At 55.6% G+C, this 20,969-nt stretch overlaps 1 protein-coding gene across 1 annotated transcript in view; it reads left to right on the top strand.

The window, feature by feature from the left end:
• Positions 1–2,536: 2,536 nt before the first annotated feature.
• The window catches only part of LOC144948551 (uncharacterized), a 32,852-nt gene continuing 14,419 nt past the window's right edge, over positions 2,537–20,969 (top strand). Inside the window, exons 1-7 of the mRNA XM_078878119.1 lie at positions 2,537–2,662; positions 3,987–4,041; positions 6,045–6,134; positions 6,980–7,084; positions 10,163–10,238; positions 10,785–10,916; positions 11,057–11,139. Of these exons, the coding sequence (XP_078734245.1) occupies positions 2,575–2,662; positions 3,987–4,041; positions 6,045–6,134; positions 6,980–7,084; positions 10,163–10,238; positions 10,785–10,916; positions 11,057–11,139 (629 nt within the window). The 5' untranslated portion in view covers positions 2,537–2,574. The remainder of the gene's footprint in view (positions 2,663–3,986; positions 4,042–6,044; positions 6,135–6,979; positions 7,085–10,162; positions 10,239–10,784; positions 10,917–11,056; positions 11,140–20,969) is intronic.

Raw genomic sequence — 20,969 nt, 5'->3', positions numbered from 1 at the left:
AAAGATACGAGTTTTCAATCGAGATTTAAAAATACAGAACTCCAGTGGCTTCCTAATATCGGAAGAGCATTCCAGGCGGCCACAGAAGCGCATCTGAAAGCCCGCGATGTGGTGACCGTCTTTGTTCGATGACGAGCCAAAAGCCGCTGCGAGGATGACCAGGAGTTGGCGTGATTGTTTATATTCCTTGACGATCCCAGCAAGGTGTTGTGGTTCGTTTGTGGCAAGCACGCTGTGTGTAATCAGTGCGACCTCACAATGTATTCGGTCAGCAACCGGAAACCAATGTAGCTCATATATCACATGATATATGAGACAAGCGGAGAAAAAAAGCCCATTGTTAACGTCTTAAAATTGGAGATGCAAGGAAGGTGACCCAGAGGGAGGACAAGGAGCGGGTTGAAGATGGAATCGTGGAGGGCAGTGCAGAGGACAAGATGAGAGCGAAGCTCCGTGCACTCCTCGGGTAGCCATGGCCTTTGCCCATAACATCCGCATTGGCGAGATGTTAACTACCTCGCCTAGTATGCAGGACGTTCGGGGGTTCGATCCCGACCCTGGCGCCTATATATTTGGAGTCTGCATGTTCTCCTCGTCCGGTTTTCCCTCCACATTTAGAATCAGCACGCGAGTATTTGGCTGCTATAAATTTACACGTGATAACCCACTTCGTTGAGCTATCCTTGTGAAACCCAAGTCGCTTCTGAAGAAAAGCTATGTAGCTCAGTGGGGCCTTACCTGGTGAAATAAAAAAAAGTTTTAGTTTCCTCGAGTCGAGGACACCTTAAATGGTAAACAAAAAAACCCGATATTCACAAATGCTTTTGGGCAGATACCGGGACAAGTCTTTGCGAAACCACTGGGACTGGTAGATTTACATAAAAGCTGGTCCACAACAGGGCAGGCAGATTCACAAGGCACACAAGCGTTTCGTGCAAATACAACAACAATCACAACATGGCTCAGAGGCATTCGTTGCAGCAGTGAGCATCGGTGACTATGTTGACGAGTCCTAATTATGCCGAAACTGGTCCACAATTTTATTATTTTATTACTTCCCTTCTACGTGACTTTACCGAAAGAACCAAGAAGATGAATCCCTGCAGTCACGAAAGCTTTATAATCGAAATTTATGGTCCACAATTGTCCGTCACTGCTGCTTGTCAGTCGTTCGCATGAGCTCAAATTAATGTTGGTGACCTAAGAGGACCACAATGCAGTTCTTCAGGAAACCATTTTTGCATGTTGCCTATGCACAGAGGCTGTGTGCATTTTACATCATCCTGTGTGCTGCTTGAACCTTATTTTTTGCTGGATTCTTGCAATTTACGGAACGGGGCAGCGTACACTGAATGGCTGAATTAACTGAGCTCGGCGAATAGCAACTGCAGTACATTGAGATCCACTAACTCGGGCGAGCTGGGTGTGCGAGCGAGTCAGCGGGTGAAGAGGTGCCGGGTTATTCCACACGAGTAATAGATTAAACCACAGGTAATTCAACTATAGTCCATACCTGTCAACCCCTTATCAGTGCCTGCCTTATTACAGACCAATTCAGAACTTATTGGTCACCTCGTGCCCTTATAAATCTCGATGTTCATCCTACAGTCCCATCACAAGGGAGAAACACACATAGACAATCACCACTACTACACTCACTAGTTCACTCACCACTAGTACACTCACCACGACATACCTGTCAACCCCTTATTACAAATCTTACTGGTCACCTCGTGTCCTTATAAATCTGACCGTTCATCCTACAAAGTCCCATCACAAGGGAGAAACACAAACACACAAAACAAATTGCCCGTATTGTAACGGCTGTACACCGTATGGACCTGACAACTCAATGTCCCTGCACAAGAACACGGGTAAACCGAATGGGTTGACAGCTCTGATGTACACACGCAGGGACGGATCAAGGATGCAGCCCAGAGGCCTCCGCCAGCTGGAGGGCCTCCAGAGTTATTTATTTTGTGAATGCTGAATTGTATTTGTTGTCAGACTTGTACAAATAAATGTTTTACTTTTAAAAATTTACTGGGGGCCTCACAGTACCTGCAGCCAACAAAATCATAACCCAGCCCTGTACACAAGTGGTGAAGTATGGCAAACAAACAAAACATCCCATGAGCTGCACGTGGTGGTGGGGGGGGGTGGCAGAATGGTGATCATCATCGAGCAGTGGGTTGACAGAACGGCATGGTCAGTGCGCGTGAAGAGGATCCACGTGGAGAGAGTTGTCCATCAGCCCACGTGGCCTCGACCGCGTCAAACCACGTGGTGGAGTGGGGGGGAGGGGTCAAGTGTGGGGGGGGGGACTTCCCCACCACCCCCCCCACCGCGACCTTCAACCATTGGCTGACGCGGCGCGTGACGTCGCTCAATGGGTACGGAAGCCACGGCGTCCCCCGGAAGCGCGATTCGCAAACGCGGCGGAGACGACTTCGCCGGGGATTGTCCGGGGGTGGAGCACCGCGGTTGTGGTGGTGGTGGTTGTGGTGGTTGTTGGTGGTGGTGGTGGTGGTTGGGTTGGAGGGGGGCCCAGCATTTGGGGTGGGGGGCTCTGCGATGGAGCGCGCCATGGAGCAGCTCAACGTGCAGCTCGGCCGCCTGACTCGCTCCCTGCGCCGCGCCCGCACCGTGGAGTTGCCCGAAGGTAGAGAGACAGCACGGCCTGGGGAGGGTCCCACGGCGGAGGAGGTGGTGGGGAGTGAGGGATAGGAGGGTTCCACGGCGGAGGTGGGTCTCACAGTGGAGGTGTGTTATGGAGAGGAGGGAGAGCTCCGCAGCGGAGGAGGTCCCTCTTGAGGAGGTCCCTGTGGAGGAGGTCCCTGTGGAGGAGGTCCCTGTTGAGGAGATCGCTGTGGAGGAGGTCCCTGTTGAGGAGGTCCCTGTGGAGGAGGTCCCTGTGGAGGAGGTCCCTGTGGAGGAGGTCCCTGTTGAGGAGATCGCTGTGGAGGAGGTCCCTGTGGAGGAGGTCCCTGTGGAGGAGGTCGCTGTGGAGGAGGTCCCTGTGGAGGAGGTCCCTGTGGAGGAGGTCCCTGTGGAGGAGGTCCCTGTGGAGGAGGTCCCTGTGGAGGAGGTCCCTGTGGAGGAGGTCCCTGTGGAGGAGGTCCCTGTGGAGGAGGTCCCTGTGGAGGAGGTCCCTGTGGAGGAGGTCCCTGTGGAGGAGGTCCCTGTGGAGGAGGTCCCTGTGGAGGAGGTCCCTGTGGAGGAGGTCCCTGGTGAGGTGGAGGAATAGGAGGAGGGTCCCAGAGTGAAAGAGGCAGAGGTGTGGACTCGAGTCATGTGACTTGGACTCGAGTCAGACTCGAGTCATGAATTTGATGACTTGCGACTCGACTTGGACTTGCATAACAATGACTTTGTCCCACCTCTGGAAAGAGGACCCTGGTGTGGAGGTGGAGGAGGAGGGTGCCACGGTGGAGGGGAAGGGTTCCACAGCAGTGGAGGGCCCTGGGGATGAGAAGGAGGTCCCTGGGGGAGGAGGAGGGTCAAACATTGGAGGACATCCCGTGTGAAGAGAGGACAATATTCTCTGTACCCCCACGGTGTGCGCGACTCTGTGACTCCCCCGTGTGTCTGTGTCTCTGTCCGTGTGTATGTGTCTGTGTGTGTGTGTCCGTCTGTGTGTGTGTCTGTGTGTCTGTCCGTGTGTGTGTCTGTGTCTCTGTGTGTCTGTCCGTGTGTATGTGTCTGTGTCTCTGTCCGTGTGTGTGTGTCTGTGTGTGTCTGTGTGTCCCTGTGTGTCTGTGTGTCTGTCCGTGTGTGTGTGTCTGTGTCTCTGTGTGTCAGTGTATCTGTCGATGTATCTGCGTGTCAGTGTCGTGTCATCCGTGTAAGCTACGGGACATCTGTGAAAACGCTTTGTAGCTCATCGTATTCCTCCAGTATAAATATTCGTATTCTCTGCCTATGCCTGTGTGTGTCAATGTCTCTCTTGTGTCCGTGACTACGTATCCGTGTCTCTGTGTTCACAGACAACGAGACTGCTGTGTACACACTCATGCCCATGGTGATGGCCGACCAGCACAGGTACCAGCGACACCACCACCACCACGATGACCACCACTTCCTACAGCGCCGCCACCGTTTACGACAAACACCCACAACAACTCTTTGGTTTTTTCGGTAAAGTCACGTGGGTAAAAAAAATAAATGAAAACAACTAAATTAAATATTTTAATTTAGTTGTTTTCATTTATGACATTTTTTTACCTACGTGACTTTACCGAAAAAAACAATGAGTATGAATCCTTGCAGTCACGAAAGCTTCAAATCTAGAACCCACAACAACCTTCCCTATAAACACCCACCACCACCTTTTCTGTGAAGCCACCTACACCACCACCTCATACCTCTACCATTACCAACACTACCAGAGCTACAACCGCCACTATTACTAACTATAAACATCACCTCCATCACCTCTAACACTACCACTGCCGTTACGACGACCACCATAGATAGCACCACAATTACCACCTTCACCACCACAACCAGCAGCAGTCATACCACCACCATGATCACAAAGACAAAGATCCCCCGTATAGCCTGTAACAGACTGTCGGGGCAAGTGCTGTTAGCGAGCACCTATGAAGGCCAGAATGACACACGAGGGGGTGGGTGGCCAGTACCATGCCCGCCCGCCTTTGTTCCCCCCAGTGGCGATGTTTACACACCGTACCAGGTACTCATTTGAGGCTGAGTCGACCTAGGGGAGGCTCAGGACCGGTTTAGATAATCATGAACAAAGCTAACACCACCACAAACACCCCCAACCTCTACACCACTAACACCACCACCACCACCACCATCATTACCCCCTGGGTTTGAATTTGAATTTCAGTTCAACTGGATTCCCAAGTGCAGCGAGTACGGTGGTCTCAGCCCGGCCACCAATGATGACTCCACAAAACAACGCATCACATTCAATTTGGTTCCACGCTTAATCCGACTACATTTCTGCTCTGAGATTTCAACATAATGTCACGCGACGAACATTGCTCTCCGTGGCATGGCGGGTGGGAATTTTCTGCCCTCGAATCCGTGTGCTCCTGAGTGTCAATTTAAATTGATCTCAGAGTGTAGTTCTGTGATATCCGCTTCCGTGGGCCGTTCTCGCCGCCCTGTGCGAGTTTTTTCAACGGATTCTCCGGCTCGTGACGCCACGAAGGCGATAGCGCCATCCGGATAAAACTTGCAAATGAGAAAACGTATAAAAGCGAAGGGTTGTGCATTGATAATTGGTTTTTACCCTTCTTGGTTCTTTCGGTAAAGTCACGTAGAATGGAATTAATAAAATAATAAAATAAAACATAATAAAATAATTCTCACGACGTTTCGGCCACAACGCAAGCAGCCGTCCTCAGGTGAAGAACAGGTCTGTCGGGGAGAGGCTGGTCTTCACCTGAGGACGGCTGCTTGCGTTGTGGCCGAAACGTCGTGAGAATTAATTTATGATGTTTTATTTTGTTATTTTATTATTTCCATTCTACGTGACTTTACCGAAAGAACCAAGAAGATGAATCCCTGCAGTCACGAAAGCTTTAAATCGAAATGGTTTTTACCCTTCTATCTGGCAACAAAACTGACACCTTTTTTACAAGGAGTCATGTTTGCATAGACCACAATACCTGCAGCCATAATGCAAACAAAAAACATAACTCTGATAATGTATGCACTGTCCTTGAAGTTGATTGGTCCACACCCGAGACAGCTTTCCTTAGAGCCTAGCCCTTAGAGCCAACCCATGTGAGACTAGGCTCTAAGGAAAGCTGTCTCGGGTGTGGACCAATCAACTTCAAGGACAGTGCATACATTATCAGAGTTATGTTTTTGTTTGCATTATGGCTGCAGGTATTGTGGTCTATGCAAACATGACTCCTTGTAAAAAAAGGTGTCAGTTTTGTTGCCAGATAGAAGGGTAAAAAAACAATTATCATATTTTTTACTGGCAAATGAGGTTCCAATGGGGTTGTGCATTGTTACCGAGATCCGTGCTCCACTCTTGTCCGCCCCCCCCCACTCCCGTCCAGGTCCGTGTCGGAGCTCTTGGCCAATTCCCAGTTTGACGTCAACTACGCATTTGGGCGGGTCAAGCGGAGCCTCCTGCACATAGCCGCCAAGTAAGGTCACAGCCGCCGCGTGTCACAGGGGACTGTGTGGCTCCAGGGTCAGAGACACTGACCTAGACAGGCTGAGAACCCGGGTTTGAGGCCTGGCTCTGCTTTTTTCTGGAATTTTTTAATCCTTTATATTAAGTTCACTTGCTTGCTTGCTTGCGCGCTTACAACCGTGCAAATCTTTCGGTCGTTTTTTAACCCACTTCCCGTGATCCAATCGAGCTGACATTTTCCACACAGACTCGTTGTGCGTGACAATTAATTTTGGTGAAAATTTTTTTCCAAAATGTTACACTTTTTAGGAATTTTTTTTTATATTTAATTACCAATTGCTTAATGGTGCCAGGCAATCATCTGACCCATAGGTGACAGCCATCTCAAGCCAGTGGATGAGAGGACTCTAGCCGCCACGCATATAAAGGATTTATAGTGAAAAACTTTGTTTTTACGGGTTAATTTTTGCTGGTTTTTTTGCCCCTGGATTTTCAGTTTGCACATAGTCACATATTCACTTTAAGATGTTTTCTTGTTCATGTTTTTGTTTTTTTGTTTGTTGCGGTTGCACCCGATTCAAGAGCCGAATGGCACACAGGGCTATACCTAATGAATGAACTTGAACCTGACAACTTGAACTTGGTTGTATTGTCAGAGGGTTCGTAATGGCCTTGTCAGAGACACAGAGTTGGCACCGTTTCAGATTCTGGGTTTGAGCGCTGAGCTTCTCTTGCGAAGCCCCCAGTTAACCGTCAGTGTGTCCTTGTGTCCGCATGTTGATATGTCTGTATGTCCATGTTAACATGTGTCCCTGTCTCGTGTTCCTGTGTCCCTGTGTCGTCCTCGTGTCTCAGCTGCGGCTCTGTCGAGTGTCTCATGCTGCTGCTGAAGAAGGGAGCCGACCCCAACTTCCAGGATATCTCGGGGTGCACACCCCTGCATCTCGCCGCTCGCAATGGGTGCGTGCACACCCGGCCTGCACACTCCCAGTCTGAAAACACAAGGCCTGCACCCCACCACAACACACACTCGCCTGCACACACCCAACCTGAAAACACCCAGCCTGCAAGTACCTGATGTGAACATAGCTTGCCTGCACTCACCACAACACACCCCTAGCCTGCACACCACCACAACACTCCTCTAGCCTGAACACACCACTACAACACACCCCTAACCTGCACACACCACAACACACCCCTAACCTGCACACCACCACAACACTCCTCTAGCCTGAACACACCACTACAACACACCCCTAACCTGCACACCACCACAACACACACCCAGCCTGAACACATCACTACAACACACCCCTATCCTGCACACACCACAACACTCCTCTAGCCTGAACACACCACTACAACACACCCCTAACCTGCACACCACCACAACACTCCTCTAGCCTGAACACACCACTACAACACACCCCTAACCTGCACACCACCACAACACATACCCAGCCTGAACACACCCAGCCTGAACACACCACTACAACACACCCCTAACCTGCACACACCACAAAACACTCCTGTAGCCTGAACACACCACTACAACACACCCCTAACCTGCACACCACCACAACACACACCCAGCCCACACCCACCACAACACACACCCGGCCTGCACACACACAGCCAACAAGAACACCATTACAAAGCACACCATGACTCACACCCCATGATCCCCACGCACCGCTCCCTCATCCATAATTACATGTGTGCGTGCGTGCGTGTGTGTAGGGAATGAGATGCGTGTGTGTGTGTGTGGGAGTGTGAATGGCTCTGCCCGCTGTACAAATGTCGCTGGGCTTCTGTGCGGCGAGTGTAATATTTGTGCAGCGCCGGCACGCGTGATGGTGTTGACGGTGGCGCGAGCAGCCAGCGGTGATGGGATTCGCAAGAAAACCTTTTGTTGAATGGGATCCGCGCGTGTGCGTGCCCGTGTGTGCGTGTGTGCGTGTGTGCGTGTGTGCGTGTGTGCGTGCCCGTGTGCGTGCCCGTGTGCGTGCCCGTGTGTGCGTGTGTGCGTGTGTGCGTGTGTGCGTGTGTGCATGTGTGCGTGCGTGTGTGCGTGCCCGTGTGTGCGCGTGTGTGGGAATGGATATCAGTGATGGGGAAGCGCGAGAACGAGGGGAGAGTGACGATGGGGGGGGGGGGGGGAGCGAGCCAATGGTAGTGACGGGATGTTTGTGTGTGTGCGCGCGTGTGTGTACGTTCCCATACCTGTGAGTGTGCGTGCGTACGTTTATGTATCTGTTTGTATCTGTGTGCATATATGAATGTCCCTGTTTGTATATGCGAGCAGTGTAGCGGTTGGCGCAATGCGCTACGAACCTGGCAACCCGGGTTCAATTCCCACTCATAGCCAACACCAGTGGCGATTTTCTGCACTTTTCCTGGGCCTCCTTTAGGTCGACTCGGCCTCAAATTAGTGTAAAATATCGCCACTGCGGAGACAAAGGCAGCCGGGCGTGTTGTTGACCGCCCGCCCCGCTTGTGTGCCGTGCCGACATTCGTAGGCGCTCGCTAACAGCACTTGCCCCGGCAGGCTGTTGAGGCTATATGGGGGACCTTTGTATTTTCATCCGTGTGCACGTGCAGCGGCTCGTGCCACCACGTGCGCGCAGCCTCTGTCTCGGAAGAAGCTGTGGTAATTGCTCTGCGTGGGTCTCACATGCGAGAGAGATAATGAATCTGCCTGTGATCACCGCGCAGTTATTAAGCACGGGGCACAGACAGCGACGGCTCGCACCCTGTGCCCGCTCGCCTGCGCCGTGCGTGTGTGTCTGTGCTCACGTTGCCGAGTTTGAAGCTTCCTTTATTGGAAAAAAATTCACCCGTAAAAACAAAGTTTTTCACTATAAATCCTTTATATGCGTGGCATCGGTTTTATTTTATTATGCATTTCTGTTTTTCTTGAGTAAGAGTTTCATTTTTATCACATTGGTATTTAAAAATTAAATATAAGGAAAGTCGTATATAAGGACATTGTTCTTTGAAACGGGCGGCTAGAGTCCTCTCGTCCTCTGGCTTGAGATGGCTGCCACCTATGGGTCAGATGATTGCCTGCCACCATTAAGCAATTGGTAATTAAATATAAAAAAAAAAATTCTAAAAAGTGTAAAATTTTGGAAAAACATTTTCACGCAAATAAATTGTCACACACAACGAGTCTGTGTGCAAAATGTCAGCTCGATTGGATCACGGGAAGTGGGTTAAAAAACGACCGAAAGATTTGCACGGTCGTAAGCGCGCAAGCAAGCAAGCGAACTTAATATAAAGGATTTAAAAATGACTTTGAAAGCACAGCCGAGGTGTACGTGTGCCCATTCTGTTCGCGTTTGTCTGCAGATGCGGTGGCCCAGCGGTTCGCGCGTCGAGCTACGAACCCGGCGACCCGAGTTTGATTTCCTCTCGCGGCCAACACCAGTGGCGATTATCTGAACTTGTGCTGGGCCTCCCCGAGGTCGACTCAGCCTCAATTGAGTACCTGGTGCGGTGTGTAAACATCGCTATTTGAGAGACACTGGCGGCTGGGCGTGGTATTGGCCACTCAACCCCCTCGTGTGTCATGCCAGCCTTCATAGGTGCTGACTCACAGCACCTGCCCCTACAGTCTGTTAAGGCTATAGGGAGTTCTTGGTATCTGTGTGTATCTGTTTGTGTGCGTATGTGTGTGTATGTGCATGTATGTGCGTGTATGTGCGTGTGTAGGCAGAAGAAGCGGTAGTGTAGTGGTTAGCGCGCTGCGCTATGAACCCAGCGGCCCGAGTTCGATTCCCGCTCACGGCCAACACCGGTGACGATTATCTGAACAGGTCCTGGGCCTCCCCTAGGTCGACTCAGCCTCAAATGAGTACCCGGTGCGGTGTGTAAACATCGCCACTGGGGAAACAAAGGCGGCCGGGCGTGGTGTTGGCCACCCACCCCCTCGTGTGCCGTGGCGGCCTTCATAGGTGCTCGCTAACAGCACTTGCCCCTACAGTCTGTTAAGGCTATATATCTTTGTCTTTGTGTATGTGCATGCGTGTGTAGGCAGAAGAAGTGCATGTCGAAGCTGCTCGAGTTCAATGCCGACGTCAACATCTGCAACAACGAGGGCCTCACCGCAGTGAGATTCTCCGCTCACCACCGCTCACCACTGCTCACCACTGCTCACCATTGCTCACCCCTCAACACGAGCAGGGTGCCACAAGAGAGGACCCGCTAAGAGAGAGGGGGTGACATGAGAGAGGGGGCGAGAGAGGGCGACACGAGAGACACGAGAGAGGGGGCGACACGAGAGAGGGAGCGACACCATAGAGCGGGCGACGCGAGAGAGAGGGGGAGAGACGAGAAAGAGGGCGACACGAGGGAGAGGGAGAGAGGGGGCGACACGGGAGAGGGGCGACACGCAGTGGTTTCCACCATCCCTGAGGGTAGTCGGGGGCAGAGCCTCTTGTTGGCCTGCCACTATCGGTCTCGTTGGGTCGCGAAAGGTCACGGGGGTCACGCTAGAATTAATACGGTTACGTGACGACGCCTGATGTTCGCTGGCTGGCGGCGATTGGTTTGATGGGGCCACGTGAGGTTGTCGTGGGTCACATGGGGTCACATGGGGTCACGAAGGGTCACGTGGGGTCACGAGGGGTCACTCGCTCATTCCGTGACCCCGCAGATCCACTGGCTGGCGGTGAACGGGCGCACAGAGCTGCTGCACGACCTGGTGCAGCACGTGAGCGACGTGGACGTTGAGGACGCGCAGGGCCAGACGGCGCTGCACGTCGCCTGCCAGAACGGGCACCGCTCGGTATGTGGGTACGGGGGGGGGTACGGTGGAGAACGGGAGGGCATGGGGGGGGGGCACGGGGGGCACGGGGGGCACTTGGGGCCACGAGGGGGGCCACGGGGAGACAGGTGGTGAGGAGTTGTCCGCGTGTGTCCCCGCAGACCGTTCTGTGCCTCCTGGACAGCGGCGCGGACATCAACCGGCCCAACGTATCGGGGGCCACGCCGCTCTACTTCGCTTGCAGGTGGGGTGGGGGGACGGGGGGGGGCTGTTAGTGAGGGTGGGTGGCAGTGTGGAGGGGCTGTGGATGAGGAAGAGGGTGCGGAGAGGGGGTGTGGATGTGGCGAGGTGTGGGTGTGGTGAGGTGTGGGTGTTCATGGGAGGGTGACAGCGCGGTTGTGGTCGCTATGGGTGAGGGCGGTGTGAGTGTGCGGGGAGCTTGGGGTGCTGATGGGGGTGTTGAGTGTGGGCTTGTGAGTGAAGGGGGGGTGGGTGTGGGTTACGGTGAAATGAGTGTCGGTGTAGTGAGGGCGGGTGACGGTGAGGAGGGGACAGGAGAAGTACGGTTGTGATGAACTTTAGCAGTTCAGAATCAAAATATTTAATTATACTGGAACTGGAGGAATCCAATGAGCTTGGAAACTCTTTTTGACAGATGTCCACTAAACAGTACAAAAGGTAAACAAATCACATAAAAGACACATAAAAAATTTACAGAGGTATTAACTTTTATTTCAGAAGCGACCTGGCCACAATTGGTAGCTCAACAAAGTGGCACCATCATTTTGGACATTTTTTGCACCAAAACAATCTAAATGCGTGTTGATGCTGCGCAGCTCGGTAGCTTGTGGGGAGCGGTAGTGTCGTGGTTCGCGCACTGCGCTACGCACCCGATGACCTGGGTTCGATTCCCGCTCACGGCCAACACCAGTGACTTATTTGAATCGGTCCTGGGCCTCCCCTAGATCGACTCGGCCTCAAAAAAAGTACCTGGTGCGGTGTATAAACATCGCCACTGGGGAGACAAAGGCGGCCGGGCGTGGTGTTGGCCACATCACCTTCCTCGTGTGCCTTGCCGTCCTTCATAGGTGCTCGCTAACAGCACTTTCCCCAATAGTATGTTAAAGCTATATAGGGGTTCTTTGTCTTTGCCCGGGTAGCTCAGATGTTTCGCAATAGTCATGTCAGAGACACCGAGCCGGCACCGCTGATATTCTGCATTGAAAACTCCCTCACCAAGTCTGGAGACTGGACACTCGGTGAGTGGATTTCAGTGAGGCCACGGTCACCATCACGATGCCAGCTGTGCTGCCCCCCCCCCTCACCGCCCGCCACCGCCAGGGGGCGCGTGTGCCCCATCACACGCGGTGAGACTCCAGTGAGGTCAAGAGCGAGTTTGACCCTCGCCCACTTAGCCAATGGGAGCCGTGCAGGCAAAGAGTGATGACAGCGATGCCCGTGCCCCGACCCTTTTGCCGATCCACTGCTGGATGAGGGCCTCCCGTGTCCGTGCGGGTGGCGGGGGTTGTTTGACAGTACCTCACCTTGCGGGCCAGGGCGGGCTGGTGATGGCGGGGAGTACGCACGAGGGAGCACGGAGAGAACAGTCCAACAATGGGTTTGCTGCACTGCCCTCTGCTGCTCACGGCGTCGCCCCTATTCACACGCTCACCAGGCCCAAGCCTGCCTGGCTTCGTGAGGTCCGATGCATTCTGGGAGATGATGTCGAAGGCAACTCTATACCGACGCCATTTACTCTACATGCATGCGGGGGAGTCTCAAGACTTGTTGTTCAGGAGGATCCTGCTTCGGTTGGATGTTTGGTCGAATTATATTTTGTGGGGGGGGGGGGGGGGAGTTTTTGCTCGTGAACAAAAACTTGGGCACCTGGAGAAAACCCACGCGGGCAGAGGGAGCGGTGGCGTAGCGGTTGGCGCACTGCGGAGAGAGGGAGAGGAGGAACGTGTGGTGGTCGAAACTCTCAAGTGGTGGACATCGGGAGCATGAGTCGACTCGGACGCGCGTAGGAGGAGCACGCCGGCAGGAGAAGTGGAAGAGCAGAGGGCGATGGCGACACCAGAAAGGAGGGGCGCTGGGAGGCGAGGGGGGGGCCACGGTCGTGCGGATTCGCGGGCGGCAGGAGACACGACACCGCGGGCCTCGCCTCCTCCTCGCTCCCTGAGCCATCTGCTGCCCCTGTGGTGCCCGCGCTCCCAACCGCGCTGCCCTGCGATCTCGATGGCGATAATCCGGCCACGCAGCTTGGCCGTGGAGCGAGGGGCACGCAATCGGAAGGTCGTGAGGTCAAATCCTGGTTGTGGTGGGGGGGGGGGGTTGAATTCTCCCATCATCTCACTGGGGTCGATAAAATCAATACCACTTTGTGGGTTAAGTCAACGGTGGTTTTCCGGCCGTAGGAATGCGGAATTTCCACAACTGGCTTAGGGCAGTAAGCGGGAGACAGACACCGATGCCTCAACGCTCAGGTGAGCATCAGGAATCACCCCACTAAAGCTCATCATACTGACCCTCAACTCAAACGCTTGGGTTGCTCCCAGCACAGATGGTTTCCGGAACCCTCTTGCTCTACTGCCCTCGTATCTTTCGGCGAGTTTTGGAGTCCCGCACATCTCCGTTCGATCCGCCAACCCCCGCCTCCGTGTGGGGCCACACAACTGGCGTGCGCGTCGCCACCGCGCCCCGTTGACTTCCCGCCTCCTTCTCGAGCTGCACGGAGGTCAACGCGGCGCGAGCCAGGCAGCGAGATGTCAACACGAGCTGGCACCGTCCTGTCGCTCCTCCACACGACGAGAGCACTCGTTCACACCCCATCAGCCACGCGGCCTTCCGGCTCAGACATCGCTCTCTCTACGCATTAAACTCTCAAAACATTCCCTCCACATTTTCTTAATTTCATTTCCATCGGTCACCGCCGCCGCCGCCTTCGCGATTCCAAGTCGGGCGTGTTTGCCGCTGCGCAATATCTCTGCCGGTTTGACCGCGCTAATCCGCTTAACATTTTCCTACCTCTCATCGCGCCGCCTGCCAATCTGCTGGCCAACTCTCCCCGCTCCGCCCTACCCCTGTGCGTCTCGGCACCACGGCGAGCGGCCCGCGATCGGAAGGTCGCGAGTTCAAATCCCCCCCGTTGGGGAGTTCACTCGGCCCGTCATCCCCTCTCTCCGATGAAGTGACTACCACTTTGTGGGGTAGTCAACGGGCAGATGTCCCATGGAGAGACTCGCCCTCGCCATGGGAATGTGAGACGCAGGAGGTCACCGTGACCCTTGCGCTGGAAAAACAACGCTGCCACCCCCCCCCACCCCTAGAGCCCAGGCCCCAACTCCCCTGGAACCGTCAACGCGCGCAGGTGCAAACGAGCGCGCCGGCGCAGATGTTTTCTCGGCTGACCTGGGGGTCCTCCGGTCGTTGCGTACACCGCGTGTGAAGGTCGCTGGTGAAGAATTGGGGTCAATCCGCGGCTTACGCAGGGTCAAACACTGCTGCGCTAATGCCTATTCTGCAAAGAGTGTTCTTAGGCCGCAGGTAGAACAGAATAATAAAATCCAGCCGTTCTCAATCCACTGCTTGATGAGGGTCTCCCGATACCGCATCGGTCGTGGGGGGTTGTTCGACCGTACTTTACCACGCCGGTCAGCGCGGTTTGGTGAAGTGTGGAGAGAAGGCGCAACCGGTTCTGATGTCGTTCGCCACCGAAGTCGGCCGTGACCGGGAATCGAAAACGGCGCGGGGACGCACGGCGCGCGATCGCGCAGAGCCGAACAGAGCGAGTCGCGGCCGCCGACCGTGAGCGGCCCGACACCTCCTCCATTATTCAACCGAGTTGACTCCGGCCCCGTCTCGCACTCCGCAGATCTCCGCGTGAGTCAAGTGGTGTGCGCGGGGGGCACGAGCGGCGGGCGAGGAAGTGGCGCTAGGGGGGGGGGGGGCCCTTCAGCGCTCGACTCGCTGGGCCCATGCCCCCCCACAACCGGGACGCTGCCGCCAGCACCGCCGGCGCACTCCAGTCGATGGTCGCTCGGTGCTTGCGATCATCTCCGCGGAGTCGTCTCACAGCGGCAGCAGCAGCAGCTGCCGTGCTTCCTCCATCTGTTGTCTCGTTGCGTTTGCTGCTGCTGAGCGCAGACACCTCCCCGTCGCTCCTGTGCCCGTGGCCCCGTGTAGACGATCATGACGACGATGACGTCGTCAGCGCCGTGCTCCGTCGTCGCCCTCGTCACCGCTGGCTAGGATCGAGCCACTGCCCACACGGACGCGCCTCTTTTTCGAGCGGCGTCGTGAGATCGTTTTAACGTCCGTCCAAGAAGCGGACGGCGCGTAGAGCGCGTGTGTGGAACGCGCAACCGCAGTATTAACCAGGGCGGCCGCTGGTCTCCAACCACGAACATCTGTAACGATCGGCAAATTCGCCACTGCTCGGCCGCGTCAGCTAGGGCGCGGTGTGTGCAGGGTGCACGTGTGCACACATGCACACACACGCACGCACACACACGCACGCACACATACACGCACGCACACACACGCACACATACACACGCACACATACACACACGCATACACGCTCGCACACATGCACGCACACATATACACACGCACGCACACATACACATACACACACGCACGCACACACACACGCACACATACACACACACGCACGCACGCATACACACACGCGTGCACACATACACACACGCACACATACACACACGCGCGCACACATACACACATACACACACACATACACACACGCGTGCTCATGTGTGCAGGGTGCACGTGTGCACACATGCACACACGCACGCACACACACGCACGCACACATACACGCACGCACACACACGCACACATACACACGCACACATACACGCTCGCACACATGCACGCACACATATACACACGCACGCACACATACACATACACACACGCTCACATACACACACGCACGCACACACACACGCACACATACACACGCACGCACGCATACACACACGCGTGCACACATACACACACGCACACATACACACACGCACACACGCGCGCACACATACACACATACACACACACATACACACACGCGTGCTCATGCTGGCGGCGAGATGAAGGGGCCGTTGATGGCGCTAACGCTGATGAGCGCGTCCGTGACGCCGCGGGCCATGAATCACGCGCGGACGTTTAGCAGAAGACGCTTCCAGCAGTGGCCGTCACAAAGACTCCCCTCCTCCCGCATCAGGGACACGCGCGAATGTGGACAGATGCTTTTATAGCAGCGTGGACGCACAGACGGATGCATCCGTAAAGCACAAGCACGCGCACACAGGCAGTCGCATCAGTGGCAGATCCTCCATGTAGCCCACACGGGCTGTCGGGGCGAGTGCTGTTAGCCGGCACTCGTCAAGGTGGCAGCGACGCAAGAGGGGGGCGGTGTGGCCAGAACCGTGCACGATGTTTACGGATCGCACCGGGCACTCACTTGAGGCCGAGTCGATCTAGGGGTACACAGATAGGACCGGTGCAGATGACATGCGCACACACTCCGTAGCACAGACCAGTGCGCTCACGGCAACCGGCTGCGGATGAACCGAATCCCGGACGATGACGGTCGTCGGTGTTGGAGGCTTCTCACCATGGCGGGGGAGGGGTGGGGGGTGGAGTGACATTTGGGGGGGGGGGGGGGTAGATGAAAAAGGTAAATAACGAACGGGATCGCTCGCTGCTCGCCGCCCCCTATGCCCCCCTGCGCCCCCCGCGCTGTTTACAGACGCGACGGCACGCGGCTCAGCCCCTGCGGGGCGCGCGCAATCACGGCGCTGGTGGCGGCGGCGGAGAGCAAACAACGGGAAACACAAACACTCACGCGGCCGCCGCTGTGACACCGCCGCACGTGCCTCCGCCACTCGGGGGGCGGGGGTGATGGTGGCGATGGTGGACGCGGGACACTAGCCGATGGCTGAGGGTCCTGGAGGGTTGTTGTGGGGCCTGGAATATGATGGCCACGTGACCTTGGACAGTGATGGTCATGTGACCTGCGAGGGTGAGGATCAGAGGTCGCAACCGGGTACCCGTTTGTGACCCTGGTGCGGCCGGGTACGGGTACGGGTAGGCCGTGAGTCACTGGTGAGTAACCGTTTGTCACTCATTTCCCAATGTCTTGTCTCTTCTCACAATTCGAGTTCCTAGAATCAACCCACCCGCGCCTGCAACATGGCTTCATCCCAGAGGTTGCAATCGGGTACCCGATACACGTACCCTACCCGTACCCGGCCGGGTATGGGTACGGGTACCCATTTGCGACCCTGGTGCGGCCGGGTACGGGTAAGGAATCAAAACCCGTTTGCGACGTGAGGATGCTCACGTTGGACCCGCGTGGTTGTGTGCAGACCGCGCGCGAGCCGCTGCCGCCCGTTAGCGGGAGAGCGTCGCGTGACGGAGTCATTAAAAGCGTCGCGGGCGGCAGTCAGAGCCCGCGTGGGGAGCATGGTCAGTGGCGGCGAAACACGAGACACTCCACGCTGCGCGGTCTGATTTAATAAACGCGGGGAGAGGAGGCGACGCGGGGAGAGAGGAAGCGTTCTGGCTGCCCTGCCTGCGATCCATGCTGGCTTTAAACAGGCTGGATTGTGTGAGGAGCTCACAGATCCCTGAAATATCTGCACACAGTTCCATCGGTGAGCTCCTCCGGCAGGCGAGGCTGTGTTGGCTGGGTCCATGTCCAACCACCGCACGCCTAGACAGATTCTGTTCGGCCGGATAGAGGGGGATCAATCGGGCACGACACGGACTGGAGAAGAGATGGTCGGATGCGATACGTGAGGATGTACAACTGACTGGTGCCAGCGGTGTCCAGATCGGCCTCTGTGGATGAGGCTCGTGAAGGATGCCTCTGGGTAGTGCTACTGAGGACTAATAGAGTAAAAATGAAAAAATAAATGTACAGAGTGGGCTAGTGTCTCCTATGTTTGTGGGGAGAGGCCTGGGCTAGATTGGGCTCTAGGCTTTGTGGGTCAGTGTCGTGGTCTAGTGTACTGTGCTGGAACGGTGGGCTCGTGTCCCAGACGAGAGACGTGGGCTAGAGGGGTGGACTCGTCTCCTGGGCTATGGGGTGGGCTAGAGCGGTGGGCGAGCGTCCTGGGTTGTAGGGGCAGGCTCGAGTCCCAGGCGAGGGTGGTGAACTCGTGTCCCATCCTTGTGTCCTGGGTTAGTGTCCAGGGCTAGAGGGGTGGGCTAGAGGGGTGGGCTAGAGGGGTGGGCTAGGGGGGTGGGCTAGAGGGGTGGGCTAGGGGGGTGGGCTAGGGGGGTGGGCTAGAGGGGTGGGCTAGAGGGGTGGGCTAGAGGGGTGGGCTAGGGGGGTGGGCTAGGGGGGTGGGCTAGAGGGGTGGGCTAGAGGGGTGGGCTAGGGGGGTGGGCTAGAGGGGTGGGCTAGGGGGGTGGGCTAGGGGGGTGGGCTAGAGGGGTGGGCTAGAGGGGTGGGCTAGAGGGGTGGGCTAGAGGGGTGGGCTAGGGGGGTGGGCTAGAGGGGTGGGCTAGAGGGGTGGGCTAGGGGGGTGGGCTAGAGGGGTGGGCTAGGGGGGTGGGCTAGAGGGGTGGGCTAGGGGGGTGGGCTAGAGGGGTGGGCTAGAGGGGTGGGCTAGGGGGGTGGGCTAGAGGGGTGGGTTAGAGGGGTGGGCTAGGGGGGTGGGCTAGAGGGGTGGGCTAGAGGGGTGGGCTAGGGGGGTGGGCTAGGGGGGTGGGCTAGAGGGGTGGGCTAGAGGGGTGGGCTAGGGGGGTGGGCTAGAGGGGTGGGCTAGAGGGGTGGGCTAGGGGGGTGGGCTAGGGGGGTGGGCTAGGGGGGTGGGCTAGAGGGGTGGGCTAGAGGGGTGGGCTAGGGGGGTGGGCTAGAGGGGTGGGCTAGAGGGGTGGGCTAGGGGGGGGTGGGCTAGGGGGGTGGGCTAGAGGGGTGGGCTAGGGGGGGTGGGCTAGAGGGGTGGGCTAGAGGGGTGGGCTAGAGGGGTGGGCTAGGGGGGTGGGCTAGAGGGGTGGGCTAGGGGGGTGGGCTAGAGGGGTGGGCTAGAGGGGTGGGCTAGGGGGGTGGGCTAGAGGGGTGGGCTAGGGGGGCGGGCTAGGGGTCGTCGTGGGCCTGCGTGGCGAGCCGGCGTCGTGGGAGGGGAGAGAGTGGCGCAGAGTAAACCCCAGTAAATCAGCGCTAGATTGGGTTGGAGGAAAAACTCCTTAAAATACACTCATGATGGATGATGTAGTCATTTGATTAGTTATGCCTGTCGTCACGGCCACTGAGTGGTAATAAATCAGAGACACAGGGGGGAGGGGTGGGGGGGCAGCGGGGGAGGGAGGGAGGGAGGCAGGGACATGGGGGGATGGGGCAGGGGGGGGTGGAAGGAAGATGAAGGGAGAGTGTGAGAGATATTGAGAGAAAGACGACGGGAGTGGGAGTTAGGAGGAGATGGGGAGAGGGTGGTGGGGGAGGTAGAGAGAGGGACGGGGGGCGGGGGGGGAGATAGTGCGAGATAGGGAGAGGCAGGAACAGAGGAAGAAAGGATGGTGGGAGATGTCGGGCGGGAGATGGCAAAAGGGTGCAGGAGAGAAGGGGGGAGATGGATTGAGGGAGACGGGGGGAGATTCACCAGGGATATATTGGCTGACAGGGCAGAGGCGGTATGAATGGCAGGTGTTTTGGGACCGTGGGAGCAAGGTGGGAATAGAGCGAGGGGAGCGTGGGGGAGAGAGCGAGGGGAGAGAGTTGGGAGAGACATCCCGGTGATGGAGATGAGAAGTGGTTGAGTCTCCCCTTGGCCAGAGAAGGGCGCGGAGGGAGAGGCACTGATAGTGAAGGCCTTGGTGCACCGCGCCTGGCACCGCGATGCCTCGGCTCGCTCCGGGCCGGCCACGATTGAACCCTGACCCAGACCGAGCGGCAGGTTCAGCGGTCTGCGTGTACAGTGTGTGTGGTGTGTGTGCGAGTATGTATATGTGTGTATGTAAGTACACATATATTACACTGGTCAACAACAAAAAATACATGTTTTTCTTGTCTGCTGTTTTAGACTAATTTCAGGGTGCTGATTCCAAATCTGATCTCAAATTTGCTCTATCACATCTCATTTTAATGCTATCGGCATACCCCATTTTCATTGATTTTACCCGAAATTAACTCTGTCACTTATGATTGCAAGTTGTTGCAAGTCAGTGACTGCTTTAGTGTTAAAATATGGTGCTGTATTTTTAGGATAGTGTGTTTATAATATCATTTTATGTAGATATCGACATTTATTTAATATTTTTCTTCTGCAGTTTTTATTGAAAATGCAATATTTGATATCTCAAAAACCTGATGTGATAGACAAAAACTGATGCCATATTTGGAATCAGCACTCCAAAATTACTTTTAAAGCGTTGGAATACCTTATGCCAGAAAAAGTGTGTTGGCCAGTGTTATTAGTTGTGTGTATCTTTGTATAATATAATATAATTGTGTGGATGCGCAGAGCGTGGGTGCCGTGGTTAGCGCGCGGCGCTATGAACCCGGCGACCCGTGTTCGCTTTTCGCTCACAGCCAATACCAGTGACGATTATCCGGACTGGTCCTGGACCCCCTTTAGGTCGACTTAGCCTCAAATTAGTATTTGGTGCGGCGTGCAAACGTCGCCGCCAAGGAGACAAAGGCGGCCGGGCGTGGTGCTGGCCACCTTTTACCCCCTTGTGTGTCGTGCCGGCCTTCAGAGGTGCGCGCTAACAGCACTTGCCCCAACTGTCTGCCTTAGGCAATATGGGAGATGTCTTGTCGTGTACGGCGTGCTGCCTCCTGCACACTCGCGTCACGCACAGGCGCTCGTTGTGAATTGCGCGCGAAACACCACAGTTCTAGCCCATCAGCAACACCACTATCATCATCACTGCCATCATCATCATCACCATCATCATCATCGCCGTCATCATCATCGCCGTCATCATCATCATCGGCATCATCATCATCATCGCAAGCATCATCACCTCGTCATCATTGTCGTCATCGTCGTTATAATCATCATTTTGATTTCTCCAGTGGCCCATGATACGATACGA

The sequence above is a fragment of the Lampetra fluviatilis genome, chromosome 50, assembly GCF_964198595.1.
Source record: "Lampetra fluviatilis chromosome 50, kcLamFluv1.1, whole genome shotgun sequence".
NCBI classification, from domain to species: domain Eukaryota; kingdom Metazoa; phylum Chordata; class Hyperoartia; order Petromyzontiformes; family Petromyzontidae; genus Lampetra; species Lampetra fluviatilis.
Note: the sequence above shows the minus strand (reverse complement) of the source record. Positions and strands in the feature narration are given on the sequence as shown.